At 49.5% G+C, this 18,154-nt stretch overlaps 1 protein-coding gene across 2 annotated transcripts in view; it reads right to left on the reverse strand.

The window, feature by feature from the left end:
• NHS (NHS actin remodeling regulator) overlaps positions 1-15,459 on the reverse strand; it is a 348,976-nt gene extending 333,517 nt beyond the window's left edge. For both annotated transcript variants that reach the window (XM_060138319.1, XM_060138318.1), the window contains exon 1: positions 14,366-15,459. In XM_060138319.1, coding sequence (XP_059994302.1) covers positions 14,366-14,894 — 529 coding nt within the window. In that variant the 5' untranslated portion in view covers positions 14,895-15,459. The remainder of the gene's footprint in view (positions 1-14,365) is intronic.
• Positions 15,460-18,154: the final 2,695 nt, after the last annotated feature.

Below are 18,154 nucleotides of genomic sequence, written 5' to 3' on the forward strand. Positions count from 1 at the left end.
TATTCCAGGTGCTGGTTAAAGAGGTATGTTCAGTGCGTAAAGATTCATTGATCTGTACATTTATAACTTGTGCACATTGCTTTGTGTTATAATTAGCTCTTAAAAGTTTTACAAATATATGTATATCATTTTTATATGGTGGGAGAGAAAGAGAAAGAATATGAATGAATTCTATTGGTTACAGGTAGCAACGTTTCTCTAGAAACTAGAACTCTGTTAACAAGTCTTAATTTCCATTTGCTTACTTGAGGAAAGCTGTTACACTGCTCTGGGCACACACAGAAACTCTTTATGTGTCTCAGGGAAAAAGACTCTATATTTAGAGCCCCTTTTATTCCGTGAAAGTACTTTGGAGTACTTTCGTCACCTGTCCATTTTCAGGAAAACCAGTCGTTTTTTCTCCCTGCGTTGTATCTCTACATTAGTCAGGGTCAGCTAACTGCTGTAACAAATATCCCCTAAACCTCACAAGGAAAGTTTACTTCTCCCTTATGTGAAAGCCAATCGGGTGGCGGCAGACGGCCTTTTATGTGGTGATTCTGGGACCCAGGCTCCTTCTGTCTGGTGGCTCTACCATCCTTTAGGGCCTTGGAGTCCTCTGCTGAATCCTCTGCATGCAACCAGCACGGCGGGGAGGAAATAAACTGCAGAGGATCAGGTAGGAGCTTTTATATGCCCATCCCAGAGGAGAGCAATTATTCCTCTCACATTCCATTGGACAGAACTCAGTTACATGGTCCCACCTAAATGCAAGGGAGGCTGGGAAATGTAGTCCAGCTGTGTTGCCCAGGGGGAAAAGGGCAAAGCAAGTCATTACCGGACACGATACAGACAGTCCCAGAAAGTGAGGGCACGGGCGTCTGCACTCAGCACCACTGCCACAATGGTACGCGTCCTCAGCCAGGCCTCCCCCGCCATCAGCAGAAGTCCACGTCCCCCAAAACAATGAAGGTGTAATGGCAGCCGATGCTAAATTGTTCTTGCAGTATCCCATGACATGAGTTAGGCTAGCCAAGCCAGAAAGCGGGCTGGGATTCTTCTGCTCTCATTTGCACCCTGCATCCAGCCAGCCAGAATATTTATGCTGGTTGACGAGCGACAGGGGCTGGGTATTATCCATTTTCACATCTGTTTCCTTTACCCAAGCCCCCTGATAATAATAATGATAAAACAACAACAACAATAGTAGCATTGATGGCATACAGGCATTCGCCAGCACTTACTGTGTATTCTGTGTATATGTCACACACTGCCGGACCTGTCTATGGATTGATTCGCTCAGTCTTCACAACCATTCTCTGTGGTGAGTCCTAACACTATCCCCATTTCACAGATAAGGAAACTAAGACAAAGAGGCTACAAATTTGTCTAAGGTTGCATAGCTGGCAAGTATCAGAACTGAGAGAATCAAAGGCCTTTCACTAGAAAGGCAACTGGGATTCGTAACACAGCCTGTGATCATGACAAAAAATCCCAGACCCTCAGGGTACAAACCTTGAACCCAAGCTCCCTAAAGGGGGCTTGATCCAACCAAGGTGAATAGGCCACAGAAAAGTGGACAGAGCAACTCGGAAAGAAAGTCCAACCTGAGAAGTAAAGAAGGGTGTCTCTCTGGTTTGGGTTTCGTTTTGTTTTGTTTTAAATTTTCCTTCTCACTCAACAGCTGTTCAAAACTGTGAATCGGCAAATCAATCAAGAAAACCCAAAAGGGCTTCCAATTGACCTTGACCAGCCAATGCTCTTAATAGGCTACACCTCTCACTGTCTTTACTCAAATGAGCGTGTAAGTGAATCTCATTTCTCACTATCACCTCCCACCCTAACACCTGCCTGAGATTCGCCGGTCTTAGGCTACGGGGAAAGGGTTAAAATAAAGCCACACAAGCAGCAACCTTATGCAATATGTTTTCCTTCGCGCAACTGGATTAGTTTTAATTAGCGAAAGCTCAAACTTTGCCAGATGAGCTCCAGTGACATCTGATACCTGAGCAAGGCTCCAAAATCTCTTCTCTCACACTGAAGGCATTTAACCCAAGTGAAACTCTCCGAAAACCTTCCACGACAGCCTTCCCGGTGTCTCTTCTTGGTTTGCCCACTTTCCCCCAACACTGCCCCAAACTCTGAAGCATCCTTCTCTCCTATTTATGAAGCAGAAAACCCCATGACTCTCACATGGAAAAGGATTTCCGTGGGATTTATTCATGCTGCGCTCTCCCCGCCCCCAAAGCTCAGCCCTAGCATCAAAGTCTCAATGAACGTGTGCCATCTTGTAAACAGGAGCACTTCCGGGGCGAGGAGGCGGCGGGCTGAGGCAGCAGAGCTTTGATGCGAAATTCACATGGAAAATACAGCTTTACTCGTACTACTGAAATATAAATCCACAGTGGGAAGCAGCTGCATAGCACAGGGAGATGAGCTCGGTGCTTTGTGACCACCTGGAGGGGTGGAATAGGGAGGGTGGGAGGGAGACGCAAGAGGGAGGGGATATGGCGACATATGTATACGTATAGCTGATTCACTTTGTTACAAAGCAGAAACTAACACACCATTGTAAAGCAATTACACTCCAATAAAGATGTAAAAATATACACATATAAACCCAGGCTCGAGGAACAGAGTCCAGATGCACTTTGGAGAGAAACATAAATATTGATACTATAATCTAATGAACACTGTCTCACTGGCTGTCATCCTTCCTCATAGCTCCTACTTCTTTCCTCCCTCAGTTGTCTAGTAGTAAAAATCAAGAGTAGCTGAACTCCAGAGTAGGGCTTCTTATTCCACAAATCTAAATGCACTTAGATATAATAATTAGAAATCACGTTTTAAACAACTTTCCTCATCCTCCAGCCAGGCTTCAAGCATCAGCTGAAAACAGTTACAAATCAGCATTCCCTGCTACTTACAAGTTTGCTTAAGAGTAGTAAGTTCTTTCTGTTCGCATCTCTTTTTAAATGTTATTTTAGCTTTATCTTAGAAAAACTCCTACTTCTAAGTTACCCCTGGGGCCTCTGAGGCCAGATTCTTATCCTTGTGTCAAGCCGTGCTCTCCCTAGAGCTCGGCACCAAGATGTTATAAACAGCGGCATCAGACCAAAGTGAGGAAACTCCACTGTCCCAATTTGTGTTCGAAATCTGTTTTTTTTCTTTCAGTCTTTTTTAATTGGGATACAACTGCCATACATTATATTAGTTTCAGGTGTGCAACGTAATGGCTCAATATTGGTATATATTGTGAAATGACTGCTCCAAGAAGCCTACTTAACATCCACCATCTTACACAGTGACAATTTTTTTTCTTGTGATGAGAACTTTGAAGATCTACCCTCTTAGCAGCTTTCAAATATACGTTATTATTGACTATACTCACCATGCTGTGCATTACGTCCCCAGGACTTTTATGTTATAACTGGAAGTTTGCTCCCTTGCAAATCTCAAACATGGAATCGCTAGTTCTTAGCCTGATCCTACTGGATGGTCCCGAAGTTTCTGTGGAATTCTTATCTTCCACGCCCATATTCATACAACAGGCCTGACAGGGGCTGGTGTGAGGGCACCAGAGTTCAAAAACTGTTTTCTAACCTCAAAAGAGTACTATCTATCTGAAGAGACGGAAGAGTCGCCATCTTAATAGGAGGGTGGGTTACACAGGTGAATACAGTTGTTAAAACTCACCAAACTACACACTTGAGAGCTGTACATTTCACTGCAAATTATACATGGACTTTTTTTTAACATCTTTATTGGAGTATAATTGCTTTACAGTGTTGTGTAAATTTCTGTTGTAAAAAGACTATTGTCTTTTCAATTGCTCCGAGACAGCAAAATAAGATTAATCAACAAGGCTCTGAGACAAGAGCCTGCCTCGACGTTTAGAAGCGGCTTTGCAGGGAGGAGATACGGGAACATGTGTATATGTATAACTGACTCACTTTGTTATAAAGCACAAACTAGCACACCATTGTAAAGCAATTATACTCCAATAAGATGTTAAAAAAAAAGTAAAAATAAAAATAAAGAACTGGCTTTGCAAAACGCATTAGACACGTGTGAGAATTTGCTTTCGCTCCTCCTAGCAGGAGCATGAAACGTTATAACATGGCTTCCCTTGGAGCAAGTCCGGCAGAGTAAGGGGTGGGGGGGTCCTTTCCTTTTCAATTTTATGCCCTTCTGTGTGGGCCGAGGTGCCCAGCCCTGAACATGAAACAAAAGATGCCAACAGCTCTAAGCTGGGTCCAACCGCTTCTCATTACTTCCACCAAACTACCACTGTCTCTCACCAGGACAGCCTCGGACTTGGTCTGTCTGCTTCTACCCCTGCCTCTCCCACAGTCTCTTCTTGACCGAGTAGCCAAAGTGATCCTTTTAACCGCTAAGAAGTCAATCATGTTACTGCTAGGCTTGAAACCGTCCAGTGAGTCCCCACTTCACTCAGAGCAAAGGGCAGAGTCCTCGCTCACGACGGCCTACTACACTCTACCCCGCCGAGCCGCCTTCCAGCCCCCCTCCCCGGCCTCCTCTCCTCCCACTCTCCTCCCTGCATGCCCCAAAGCCACCACACTGGCCTCCTTACCAGCCCTCCGTCACACCAGGCACGCTCTCAGCTCAGGGCCTTGGCAGGATCTCCGGTTTCCTCTGCTGAAACACGTCCTCCAGCGCACTACCTCATTAACTCCCTCACCTTTTCCCAATCTTCACTCAAATGCCGTTTCCTCAATGAGGCCCACCTGACCGCCCCACTGAAAACGGCAACCTCACTCCAGTCCTCTGGACGGCCCTCGCCCATAACACTTAACACCTGCGAACGTGCTTTGTCCTCTCCTTACAAGTAATACTAGGTTTGTTGTTTATGGTTTCTCTCTCTCCTCTGTAAACTGTTTGGAACTTTTTGTTCACTGGTGAAACTCAAGGGCCTAGAAGAGTGCCTGGAATACAATAAATGAATGACTCTGGATACTAAGGTCATTGGTCATTTTATTTTGATACCTCTCTGCATAACAAAAAGAGGCCACAAAGGGCTTCCCTGGTGGCGCAGTGGTTGAGAGTCCGCCTGCCGATGCAGGGGACACGGGTTCGTGCCCCGGTCCGGGAAGATCCCACATGCCGCGGAGCGGCTGGGCCCGTGAGCCATGGCCGCTGGGCCTGCGCGTCCGGAGCCTGTGCTCCGCAACGGGAGAGGCCACAGCAGTGAGAGGCCCGCGTATCGCAAAAAAAAAAAAAAAAAAAAGAGGCCACAAAGAACATAGAGATCTTAATAGCCGTCTGAGCACACGGAGGGACAGAGAACTGCTTGGTCAGCTGTCTCCTTCCCCCTGACCCAGCATTTCACAGATTCAGGCACAGGTTTACACCTGCTTGGAAAACATTAACACAGGCCTCCCGCTCTGCATGATCCAATTATAGTACCAATAAAATAACAGCCAATAATTGCCAGGGGCTCACCATGTACCAGGCACAGCTCTAAGTGCCCGAGCGCTCAACCTGACTCCTTTGGCCCTGTCAACAAACTGATGTAGCAGGTACTGTTTTTATCTCCATCCCATAATAGATGAAGACCGGGGACCCAGGATTTGAAGCGCGTGGTCTAACTTCAGCATCCATACTCTTAACCACGTACTAGCTTCCTCTCGACAATTAGATAAACCCGATACCCGACAACCTTGCTCAAACTGAGCCCAAGCAAACTCCGAAGGTTGTGAATTCCAGACCTTTCTTGAAGGAACAGAGCACAAGGACATAAAGTTCTCACCACGTATCCTCAAAGAAAGGCAGGGACAGGCACTGGGATTCTCTGCCTTGGACAAACCAGGCACTTTGGAGCCAGAGAAATGGACTCTAGGACCCAGAGAGTTCCCTTGCCGTCCAGCTTTACAGTCCTTCGATGGCGAACACCAAAGCGGGTTCCCCCAAATAAACTCTTTATCCATTATACACAAGGAAATTTAAATAGCCCCTCTGATGGCTGTGAGTCCAGTTTGAGCCAGACTAACCTCATTTTCCTTTTGAGTAGGGTTATTAGACTGGGAGATCAAAGAAATGCTACAGACATATGGTATCTTGATTTCAGCAAACCATCTGACAATCACTCATGATGATAGATCTTGTGGGCAAGGTGGAGAAATGTGGTTTGAATGGGAAGGTGGGGGGAGCGTTCGGGGCTGCTGCAACAATGGTACCCAAGGAACAGTGATTAATACACGTCAGCCTGGAGGGATGTTGTTAGCACCGCCTGCCAGTGTGCTCTGGCCTTGAGTACATCGGAACAATAATTTTATCAAAGATGTGGGTGATGGGGTAGCATCATGTTGAGGATGTCTGCAAAGAGCAAAACGCTGTGGGCAGTAGCTGACACACTGAATCAAGATTTTAAACCATCACCACTGATTGGAAATGAAAGAGCAAAGCAAGCAAGATTCAATTTAACAGAGACAATGGGGGAGTCTTGTGAAATTTAAGTTCAAAATACCAACTACACAAATGGAACAGAGGAAGCCTCTGTGGCATTAAGATTCCTGGTTGAAGGAAGTGAAGTTGTTTCACCTGGGATGAAGAAAGCTTAGGAGGGACAATAAGAGTCACCTCTAGACACTTAAAGAGGTCCTGGAAAAGAGATTATAAGCAGATTCCATATGGCTCCAGACAGCAGATTAGGACTGAAAGACAGGCATTGCCAAAAGACAGATTTAGTCTCAGTGTAGATAAGGATTATTTGAGAATGGGAACTATACAGCAATAAAGTTGGGGTGTGGGTGGCCACGCCTAGGAGTCTCAGAGCGCATAGAAACTAGATGGGCTTCCGCTTGGGACATCTCTAAAAAGAGTCCCACCCTGAGTGGGAGGCTGGATTTGAGGGACACTAGGGTCTTTCCCAACTCTAAGATCCCAAGACTGTCCAACCCTTGTTAACTTCATTTTGTTCTTGCTTAATTTCACTTTGAAGGACTTGGGTGTTTCATAATTAAGGAATTTTTCAGCATACGGATGCCCAGGTCCTCAGATTCCTATTTCACTACACTCAAACCTTCTCATGTTCATTAATAGATTGAGGGACAGACATTAGCGTCAGAAACAAAAATTGACCCTGCCTGTCTTAGTCATTTACAGAGATGAGCTAGACAGGGTCTCTGCCCTTTGTGGGCTTACGGTCTGGTTAAGAGTGCTCTCCAAAACCTTATTTCAACAAATTTAGACCCTAGAATGAGAGCCTTACATTCAGAAACCATTCGCACCTCATTATCTTTTGTTTTCACTTACTATCAAGATGTGATTCATGAGGAATTCTTGATGCAAAAAGAACTTGCAGGAATTTCTGTGATTGATAGTTTGGTCTTGGGATACTCTTCCCATGATTGTTTTTAACCGAGGGTCCCACAAAATCTTTTGGTTCACGATTTTTACTAGAGTAAAAAGAAATTCAACTGAACTATCAAAACAAAATCCCAACTGCATTTAAAATTGTCTTTGTTCTAAAATTTCAAAGCATTGGGACTTACCCGGCAGTCCAGTGGTTAGGACTCTGTGCTTCCACTACAGGGGGCCAGGGTTTGATCCCTGGTCAGAGAACTAAAATCCCGCAAGGCACGGATGCGGCCACAAAAGAAAAATTCAAAGCATTATATGAAGTCAATGGATCTTCAAGACGTTTGCGCTGACGTGGGACAACAGGAAAGATGTCATATGTGACTGGAACTTAAAGGTGATGCCCACCGTAGACCAGAAGCCCGGAGACTGAAGATGTTTCTGAGCACTTATGCGGCATTTACACTTTCCTGATGGCATTGTGTGGAAAATGCCTCCACAAACAGGAAGAAAGGAATCTTTATTGTTACCATCTTAGCAATATCAGCCCAACAGAACCTCAAGGATTTCCGAGGTAAAGCAGTTTGGTAGTTTTGATCTAGAAGCCCAATCCAGGGACTCCCCTGGTGGCCCAAGTGGTTAAGACTCCACGCTCCCCACGCAGGGGGCCCGGGTTTGATCCCTGGTCAGGGAACTAGATCCTGGACGCCGCAACTAAGAGTCCGCGTGCTGCAACTAAGACCCGGCACGGCTAAATAAATAAATATTAAGTAGATAAATAAATAAATAAATACCCAATCCAGTACAACAAGTCCAGAAAGAAATGTGCTGCTGTTACTGGTTATGAGGAAATTACACCCATGAATTATTAACACTTGAAAGATTACGTTTTTCTCAGTAGCTCCGTGATGGGTTTAAAAGCAGCTTTCAATGGAGCTATTCGGATATCATAATGCCTCAGAAGAACTCACTGAGTAGAGCCAGGAGGAAAAGACGCCTAACGACAGTTACGAAAATATCCCCCCCTAAAAACACATTAAGCAGACTGCAAAGGGTTTCTGCGAGTGGTAGAACGAACAGAAAGGGGAGGAAAAGGATGATCCTTCCGAATCAGGCTGAACCCACAATTAGCACTGCCATACCGACCCCAAATGATCGATTCACCCCCTGTGTAACTTCCTAGTCTACTTCTGGGCTTAGCAGGTCCTGGGTCTGCTCTGGCTGAAATGGCGCATCTCACACAGGGAGCATGGGTCTCTCGGGGCCATCATCACCTGCCCATTCTACAGGACGATACGCAGTCCCCTCAAAGGCTGGCCGAGGAAACGCTGAGGAACTGAGCGGGTGTGTCTTGGTCATCGTGGACCTGAGCTCCTTTCCAGCCTCTTCTCACCTCTGAAGCACTGACGATCTCCTCCTACGCCAATGAGAGGTTAGACTGTGAGCTCACTAAAGGGTAGTAAGTTATTTCCAGACCCAGCACAGAGCGACGGGAGGGCTTGGCCATGTGACGAATCTAGTGACCCTCGGGGAAGGAGTTTAGGGAAAAAGAATGAGAAGCACCACCTCTACCACCCTCCCAGCCCTAGGTCTCTGTCCTCACAGTTCAAAGATTAAACAGGTTGTTTTGACATGGGTTCTCCCAGACCTGATGAGTACAAATGCAAGTTCAAGTGCAAGGAGGCTTCGTGGGAGGCGACCCCAGGAAGCACCCACAGGTAACTGAGAAGTGAGACGGAGAAAAGAAGGCAGTGAATACACAGTGTGTTTTCCAATTAAGTCGCCACTGCGGGCAACTGCAGCTCAGTCCTCTGGGGAACTCTGAGAGATGGTGTAGAACGTGCCTCAGAGCTCTCGCCTCCAAGGCGCAAGGAAGTGAGGCCACTGGTCCACCAACGCCCCGTCCATCATTGATCGAGTACTACTTCAGAGGCAATGATTCGCTTGCACTTCTGGCTTTCCCTGTGTGCAAGGCCCAGCGTGGTCCATCAGTCAGAAAAAAAAAAAGCCCTAGGCAGAGTCACAGGAGTTGGCAGTTAGCAGCCATCAGAATGAGAGGTGAGGGCTGAAGGAATCTAGCAGGGCGCCAACACAGTCTGCCGTCCAGAAGGAGAAAAGCTAAGATAAAGGTTAGCACAGAGTTCTAGAAAACTCGGAGGCGGGAGGTGGCAGGCAAGGAATCAGATTCCACTTCACAGAGAAGATGACGTGTCCACTGATTATCAAAGAAAGAGCAGAAATGAGCCAGCAAAATGTTCCAGAAGAAAAGAGTAGTATACACATTGGCCCGAAGGATGAGAAAGCCTGGCAAGTTGGGGTACAGCCAGTAGTTCAGTGTGACTGGACTGGGGTGGAATGTGGGGAAGGCAGGGAGGGACACGTCAAGTGGACAGAAGCGTATCGAGAAGGGCCTTGATTTTAATACTGTAATTCCCCTGGATTTGTGCAGCAACGTGTGGGAGAAAAGACTGATGTTTGGGAATAGTTTGTGCACTCAGACCTGGACCCTAATTCTAGGCTCCAGCGCTTTCTAGCTGCTGCTCCCCAGAGCAAGTTGCTAATCCTCAGTAAAGTACGAAAATCACTCTCATAGAGTCGCTGTGAAGATTAAATAAGATGATTCATATAAAATCTCAGCATAGGGCCTGACATAGAGCAGAAGTGAATAAATGTTAACTAAAAATAAAATAAATCGACTCGCTAGATGACAAACGTGTTACTGCGGTGAGATGGGCAAACGATGTCTTTTCAGGACATGGCAATGGATTAACTGTGCATCCACATGGAAAAAAGGCATCTTGATCCCTACCTCATACTATTTGCAAACATCAATTCCATGTGAATCATGGATCTAAACGACAGAGGCAAAACAAAAAGAACTTCTAGAACATACAAGAATATCCTCACGACCATGGGGTCAGTGAAGAATTTACGAACAAACAGAACACAGAGCACGAAGACCACTAACCATGAAGAAAAGGATCCTTAAGTCGGACTACATGAAAATAAGAACTTCTGCTCACCAAGAGGTAACACTAAGAGAGGAAAAAGGCACACAACAGAGAGACGGTAATTGCAATATCTATAGCTCACAAATAACTCATATACACAATATATAAAGAACTCCTACAAGAAAAAAGCATACAAAGAACCTTACTGGAAAGGGAGTAAAGGTCTCGAACAGGGAATTCACAAAAGAGAATATTCAAGCGGTCAAAAATATATATGAAAAGGTGTTCAATCTCACAAGCCATCAGCAAAATGCAAATTAAAACCACAATGAGATTTTTATTAGCTACCCACAGAGTAGCTACAGTGGCCATATATACACGACCAAATGTAAGGTAGATAGCGAGTGGGAAGCAGCCGCATAGCACGGGGAGATCAGCTCGGTGCTTTGTGACCGCCTGGAGGGGTGGGATAGGGAGGGTGGGAGGGAGACGCAAGAGGGAAGAGATATGAGAACATATGTATATGTATAACTGATTCACTTCGTTATAGAGCAGAAACTAACACACCACCGTAAAGCAATTATACTCTAATAAAGATGTAAAAAATAAAAATAAAAAAGATCATACCATACTTGTTCTCTCTTCATCCCCTCTATGTGGCCTTCCTCTCCACCCCTCCACTTACACAGCACTTAGCAGGGCCACTCATTGCTAAAAACGTACCCAGCTCAATGGCCTTGCCTCAGCGCTCATCTTCCTCTCAGAAGCATTTGACCGAAACGATTCCTCCTCCATTCCTGAGACACCTTCTCCTGGCTTCCATCATACCATGCCCTCCTGATTTCCCTTCTAGCTTGCTCACTGCTCTTCCTCAGTCTTTCTTCTCCTCTACTAAAATTCCCAAGTTGGACTGCCCTAGGCTAAGTCTTGGTCCCCTTTTCTTTACTCTCTACACGGTCCCGAGCTCCAGGGCTTCGCGTATCATCTGTACCCTTACATCTCACATCTACATCTCCAGCCTGGACCTCTCTCTTGAGTTCTGAACTCACACGTCTAATTGTCTAAGACACAAGCAGCTCAAGTTAACATGGCACAAACAGAAAAGCATTGATTCCATCCCCGCCCCCAAAGATAAAAGATCCACTCTTCCACGAACCTTACCCATTTCTGGAAATGGACCTTCTATGAGCTGTTTAAGCCCAAAACAACAACAACGCTGGGTGTCATCCACAATTAGTATTATTATTTGCTCTTATACCCTGTACCCAAACCAACTGGTAAGTCCCGTCAATTCTATTTCCAAAGTGAATTCAGAATCCAAGCACTGTTCACTGTCACCCTAGTCCCAGCCACGGTCACCACTCACACTGTCTAACTGGTCTACCAGCTCCAGACTTGCCCCCGGAGCGACTTTGCTGAAGTGTGTGTCAGGTCATGTCACCCCTGCAAAAACCACTCCAGCCTGTCTCAGGGCAACAGGAAGCAGCTGTCCAAGGATGAAGCAGCATGGAGAATGGTGACTCGGGTGGGAAGGCTATACAGGGGGCATGGAGGCACCCAGACACATTCAAAGGGAGAAAAAAGAGAACTTCGGTCACTTCCAGGCTCCCTCTCCCTTTGAAGCTCCCTGAGACCTTGAGCAATGCTAAAGAGAGATGCAGGAAGTAGCAGATGCCACTGGTACTCCACCCACACACAGCCCCTCTCCCCTCCCCAGGCAACCCCTGCAGACATTCCGGTACACACCACAGGCTTTTGGCATCTCTCTACCTGGCGCGGGAGCCTGCTGAGCCCACACCGGGGGCAGGCCCAGGAGCCAGGGAGTTCATACCCCAGGTGCTCTCCATCAGTGAGCGATGGAAGTTGGTGGAGAAATACTGCGGCTTCCTCACTCCTCAGTGGGACACTTCTGAGGTGTGTGCTGGATTGAACCCCAGCTGCCCACTTCCCCACTCCCTCCCTGTGCTTCCTGGGATCCCCTCTCCAATAAACTCCTTGCACAGAAATCCTTGCCTCCGTCTCTGCACACTGGGAAGCCCAAATTAAGACACATAATACTGTGCTTTTCCTCCCGAAGGTAATGCCTTTTACGACATCAAACAGGAACAATGCCATCCTAAATTTATCTGGACAAGAGGAGAGGTCTGTGCACAAAGTATGGAGACACCGTTTTTGGAAAACGTAAAAATAATAGATTTGAAGTCTATTCCTCGTATTATATGAGCCCCATCTTCATTTATTTATTCATGTATAAATATGCACAAATAGAGTATATGTTCATCAGTCATATGAACACACCAAAAATCCCCTCTCTTCTCCATTCACCATTAGTTTGTACTCCAAACAGTGAAAAGGATTATATTAAATTCTGGGTGCATAACTACCCCCTCCTGCCTCTAAAGAAAAAGGGGAGAAGAGAACTCATTCTGCTCCATCGCTGAGTTTCACTTGTGAGAAATCTAATTTAAGGTGCAGTGGGTCACGCACACGCACACGCACACGCGCACACACACACATACGGGAAATGTATGCACCACTCAACAGTCTGCAAAACTTCCCTCCACTTCTTTTGAAGTGAAATCACCACTCACCCTGACCACACTCCCCAGATATCAGCGCTGTTGAAAGTGAAGGGCCGGTCCCTGCTGTGTGGTTTGAGGTAAAAAGGAGGCAGGATTAAAGCGCTCATTTCAAGTCCCAAAAGTAAAATACGACTTGGCCTACGGCAGTCCTAATTCTTTCCAGAACTCATCCCCGGAATTGCCCTTTTAAACAACCAGTCATTAACCCAACTCCGGGTCTTTTATAGCTGCGAAAACCGATCGCGCACATCATTTATTCATTACGCTTATTATTATTGTTATTGCAGAAAAGCAGTGAATTCCCGGGGCGGGGTTCAGAGGGGGTTTTTTTTGGGGGTGGGTAGTGCGCGAACGGGGCGGCGGGGGGGGTCGGTTAGGAGGCTGTGCGGGTTGCGGGACTGAGGTGCCCGGAAGTCCCCGGGGAAGGATGCCGTGAGGGCGCCCCGCCCCGCGCGCTCCGCGGCCACCGCCACCGGCGCAGCTGCTGCAGCAACCGGGGAAGCTTCTTATGTAAGTCAGAGCCGCTGACATCACCTTCGCTGCGAGCGTCGCAGCCGCTGGACTAGGCGCCAAAGGACCGGCGTGCTGGCTTACGGCCCCCGCCCAGCGTCCGGTTGTTCCTAAATGACTCCAACGCCTCCCGATTTAGCCAACCGTGTGCCAGGGGACTCTCCTGAGCGCCAGGATGACATTTATTGGGAGCCCTGGGATGTCGCAAGAGTGAAGTTAACGGGCAGCAAAGGTGTCCAGGGGTCTTGTACACACGGGTGAATTTGGACGACATTCCACGTTGGGGGAAAGGGAGGGGGGCGGAACCCCTCCGAGAAGATGGCACAGACAGCCATTTAGTAGGAACCCTGTTCTGTTCAGGACAGAAGAGATGCCCAAGGGTCTCATCGATCTCCCCAGGGCCGGGGACACTCCTCCATCCACGCCCCTCCCAGGCCAGAAGGCTGGAGCAGAGCTCTTCGGAGTTCACTCCGGGAGGCGAATGGCGCCGCGCTACGTCGCACACAAACGCAAGGCACAAGTTCGGGGCTTGGTGCAGCACGTGAGGTCACAGTAAGAGGGACAAAAACGCCACGGCGTTGCAGAAGCCCTAAGAGGACACTCACTGCTCCTCGAGCGGCCCAAGCACGCACTGGGGTGGGGGTGGGGGGACTACAGGGCTCCGGGATGGGCTACTGGAAACCACAGAAGTTGCACCAACCTCCCGCCCCGCCGGGGAGGGACCGAGAAATCGAGCCCCAGAGGTGAATGACAGGCCCCCCCTGTCTCCTGTGTCCCCATAAATGCTCCCTCTCAGCCCACGGCTGCCTTCGAGTCCCGAGACTGCCCCTTTAACTTTCTCCCCTCCGCGTCTGCGTCCCTGCCCCGAACTCCGGGAGGCCTGGGGTGGGTCTCAGGGGAGGCAAGCGTAAGGTGCAGAGCTGCAGCAGGCGCGGCGCCGGGATTGCGGCGACCGCGGAGGGCGCGAGGGTGCGGCGCCGACGCGGAGCGCCGGGCGGGCGGGAGGACGGCGCGGGTACTCACGCACTGCCTCCTGCTTGGGGTCCAGCGTGCCGAGCACGCGCTGCACGCCACCGAGCTTGCCCTGCAGCGCCCAGACGCGACGGTGAGTGAGCTGGATGTCGCTCTCGAGCTCCTGGAAGAGGCTGCACGCGTGCCGGGCCACGTCCGAGAGCTGCCGGAGGACGCGGGCCAGCGCCGCGTTGCTGACCGCGCACAGGTCCAGCATGAGCAACACGGCCGCGGCCGCCGCCGAGGACGCCTCGCCGGCCGCTGACGCCGCCTCCAAGACCCCTGCCGCGCTCTCCTCGCCCGCCGCGGGCGCCTCTCCGTGCGGCGGCAGCGCCTGGTCGGTTGGCGCGGGCAGCGCGCGGGGCGCGCGGGGAGGATCCTCCGGCCCCGGCGCCACGGCCTCGTCCCGTCGGCCGGGCAGCTGCAGGGGCGGCGGCGGCGGTTCAGCGCTGCCTCTGTTCGCGTCCTCCGCCGGGTCAGGCGCCGGGCGTCGCTGCCGGCACAGCCACTGCGGCTCCACGATCCGCTTGGCGAAAGGCATCCCGCGCAGCCGGGCCGCGACTTTCTGGTCTCCTCAAAGCGCCCCGGGCGAGCGGGGAAACGGGCGCGCCCACCTGGGTGGAGAGGGGTTAGGAGTCGGGCAAAGGCGCGTTCGGGGAGTCCGGATACGCAGGGGGCTCCTCGCTCACCTGGCCTCCTCCTCGTCCCCGCCCTCCCCTTAGCAAATCAGTCCAGCCGCTCCTCCTCCGCGTGCACCGTTCCCTGAGGAGGATGACAAGCGCGGGGCACAGAAATCCCGGGGCGCGCCTTGGCTCTCCTCACTTGCTTCCAACCCGGGTCGGCTGGCTCAGCTCCATCATTCCTGCGCTCGCCGCCGCCGCCCCGGCCGCTGCCGCCGCCACCGCCTATATAAATGGGCGTGTGTGTGTGTGTGTGTGTGTGTGTGTGTGTGTGTGTGTGTGTGTGTGCGCGTGTGTGTGTGTGCGCGCGCGCGTGTGTGTCTGGGTGGGTGGGTGTGCGCGCGCCTCAGTTTGAAAGTACCCCGGCTCAGGCCTCTCCCCGCGCGCCCCTCGGCCGCTCCGGGGAGCAATTGCGCCCGGGATCTGTCTCCCTCTCTGGGCTGGGAGGAGGTTTCGGAAAGGCGCTTTGAAAACCCGGAGAGAGGAATCCGCCTCCAGCCCAGGCGCAGGAGGCGGCGCGGGGGCGGCGGGGCGGACGCAGGGCAGGGGAGGGGAGGGGAGGGGTGGGGGGAGAGGCCCGGGCGAGCGGGGCGCAGCGCCCTGTGCGGCCGCTGGGAGTCACTGGTGGCCTCGCCTCTCCAGGCTTGTTCTGATGCAAAGACACTTCCTCGCATCCGAGGGGTGAGGATTGAGACTGTCAGCGCGGTGAGGGCGGGGAGTCCTCAAGTTGGGGTTGCCGGTGTGGGTGGCGAGCGCAGAGGCAGGAGGGTGGGGTGCTGGAGATGCGGCAGATTTGACGTGTTGGAGCAAGTTGCTTCGCCGAATTCCAGCTCTGAGCAAGTCCTTTGAGTTCTTAGCTGGGAAAACTGGGCTGCCCCTTAGAGTGCCCTGGGCTCTGTGAGCGCTGTGACACAGCTGGGGAGGGTGACGGGGCGTGGGCACAGCTTGGGGTGGCCAGAGAGGGCAGGACGCTATTTATACCCCTTCCCGGGCATCCCTCGGCCGGCCGCTACGCTGGGCCAGGTCTCTATAGAACATCATGAATGAGACCCAAACCACCCGTGAGCAAAACCCCCAGAAAACTGCTTGCAAAACTCATTGACGCGTTCGGTAGGATAAGCCATATTACCTCCCTGTCACCCTACTCTGCTGATCAGACACGGGAATGTGAAAGTTCTCCATCAGAGAGCTGATGGTTCACAGAAGAAAGGAAGATTTTCCCATTTGGTTAACTGAAAGGTATAAGTTCTAAAAAGGCATGTACACTATTTCGATTGCAGCAGTCGAAGGCTGGATGCTGTCAGCCTAAAACCCAGAAAAGAGTTTGAGAAATGTTAATAAAATGCATGCTTTCATCCCTCCAAAAAGAATACTGTAAAAATATTTTTTATTTTAAAGCCACAAGCCAGATCTGGGGAATGCAGACTTCATTTCATGTGTCTAAAGAGAACATGGAAAAAATATGTTTTATGGCAACAATAAAGCCCTCCAGACCAGTGGTGGGGCCCGCCACTCGGCACTCTGGACTGGCCCATACTTCAGTCATAAAGGCTTCAATAGACCCCCCTCTCCTATTCTGCCTCAAAATATAACATTTTTGGCGAGGGAGTGTGCTTGTTCATAAAAGATCCAGGCTGGGGATTTGGGGGTAAAAGGTCATGATGTCTGCAAGGTACACATAAGTGTTTCAGTAGCAACAAGAAGAGTGATGATAATAATGTATCTGGAGACAAAAGAAAATATGACAAAATAGGTAAATACCGAGTCTAGGTAAAGGGCAGATTGGGATTCATCGTACATTTCTTGCAACTGTAAATTTGGGTTTGTTTCCAAATAAAATGTGGGAAAAAAAAGAATATTTTGGAAAAGGGTCTTTTGGGAGTTGTTTTTTCATCTCACAAATCTAGAGAGCTTAGAGCTGGCTGTTTTCAAATCTAGCTTGACTTTTTTAATATGTTCACAATTCCGAACATGAGTTCTGCTAGGTAGCCAAGCCACGTGCTCCTCCCTAAACACACTGAGGCAGAAAGAACAATGAGGGGTATTTGAAGGCCTCCAGTTAGAGGCCCTTGTGGCAAGTCTGCCCCACTGCTCACTGCCCCTCCCCCGGCACTGCCCTAGTCCCAGCGTCCAGGGGTCCTCTCCACCAGACAGAGGTGATTGAAGGGGAGGATGGAAAAATTCCACGGGAGGGGGAGCCCTCCTCTGGGCCCAGGAGGGGTAGGATTCCACGGGGTAGTTAAGTTCTACAACACGCTAGCTACCTTGCTGTCTGCCCCAAAGTGGCCAGCAGAAACTCAAGTCGACATCTCAAAACGATTCAAAGTACAGTTCAGTAGTGTAAAAAGAGAAACTCTTTGTAATCTCCTGGCCTCCTGGTCATGTGCTAATAAAACCATGTGGGAAAAATAAAAAGCTCTGATTGTGGTTTTTGATCTCCTCCGTTCTCACTGCCCCTGGACCCTCTTTGGTAGTCGGCAGGGACCTCTCCAAGGTCACTTCAGTATTTTATTTTTGATGACTTTGAAGGACAGCTTTCCTTTCAAAGTCACCAAAAATAAAACTAACACTAATTAAAATATGCATTAACACGGTGGGCTGATGTGTTTCTCGGTCCACTGGAAGGTGTGAATAAAGGCACTTTTAGAGAAGTGATCGTTAAACATCCGAGACGCTGCCTAAAAAACTGTGCGCTAGCCTTGTTGCAAGGGCCGCTTCAGACCACCTGGGGGCCTCACTGTGCCCCGCCCACTTCAAGCTCCACCCTCACCCTACGCCCACAGCTTCAGTTCGGCTGCTACTTTATAGACCCGAAGCATTTAAATCATGTCGTGGTGATGGGGTGCACGAATATTCTTCGTGCTGATGAATTTTCCATACATCCAGGAGCTGTGTCGCTCTTACTCAAATCCCGGATTGCCCCATTTGACTCCGAGTTTTCCCACAAAAAGCTCTGATGAAATCGAGGTTGACATCTGAAGCCAGACTGTTACATCTACTTATGTGTGTGTTGATCTCTGGAGATCACATACCCACCCCCCACACCATGTACACATATTTATCACCATGAGCTTATAGCCAAAAGGGAAAAAGAAAGGCAGCATTTAAAAATGACCCCATT

Source organism: Lagenorhynchus albirostris, chromosome X (assembly GCF_949774975.1).
Source record: "Lagenorhynchus albirostris chromosome X, mLagAlb1.1, whole genome shotgun sequence".
Classification (NCBI taxonomy): Eukaryota; Metazoa; Chordata; class Mammalia; order Artiodactyla; family Delphinidae; genus Lagenorhynchus; species Lagenorhynchus albirostris.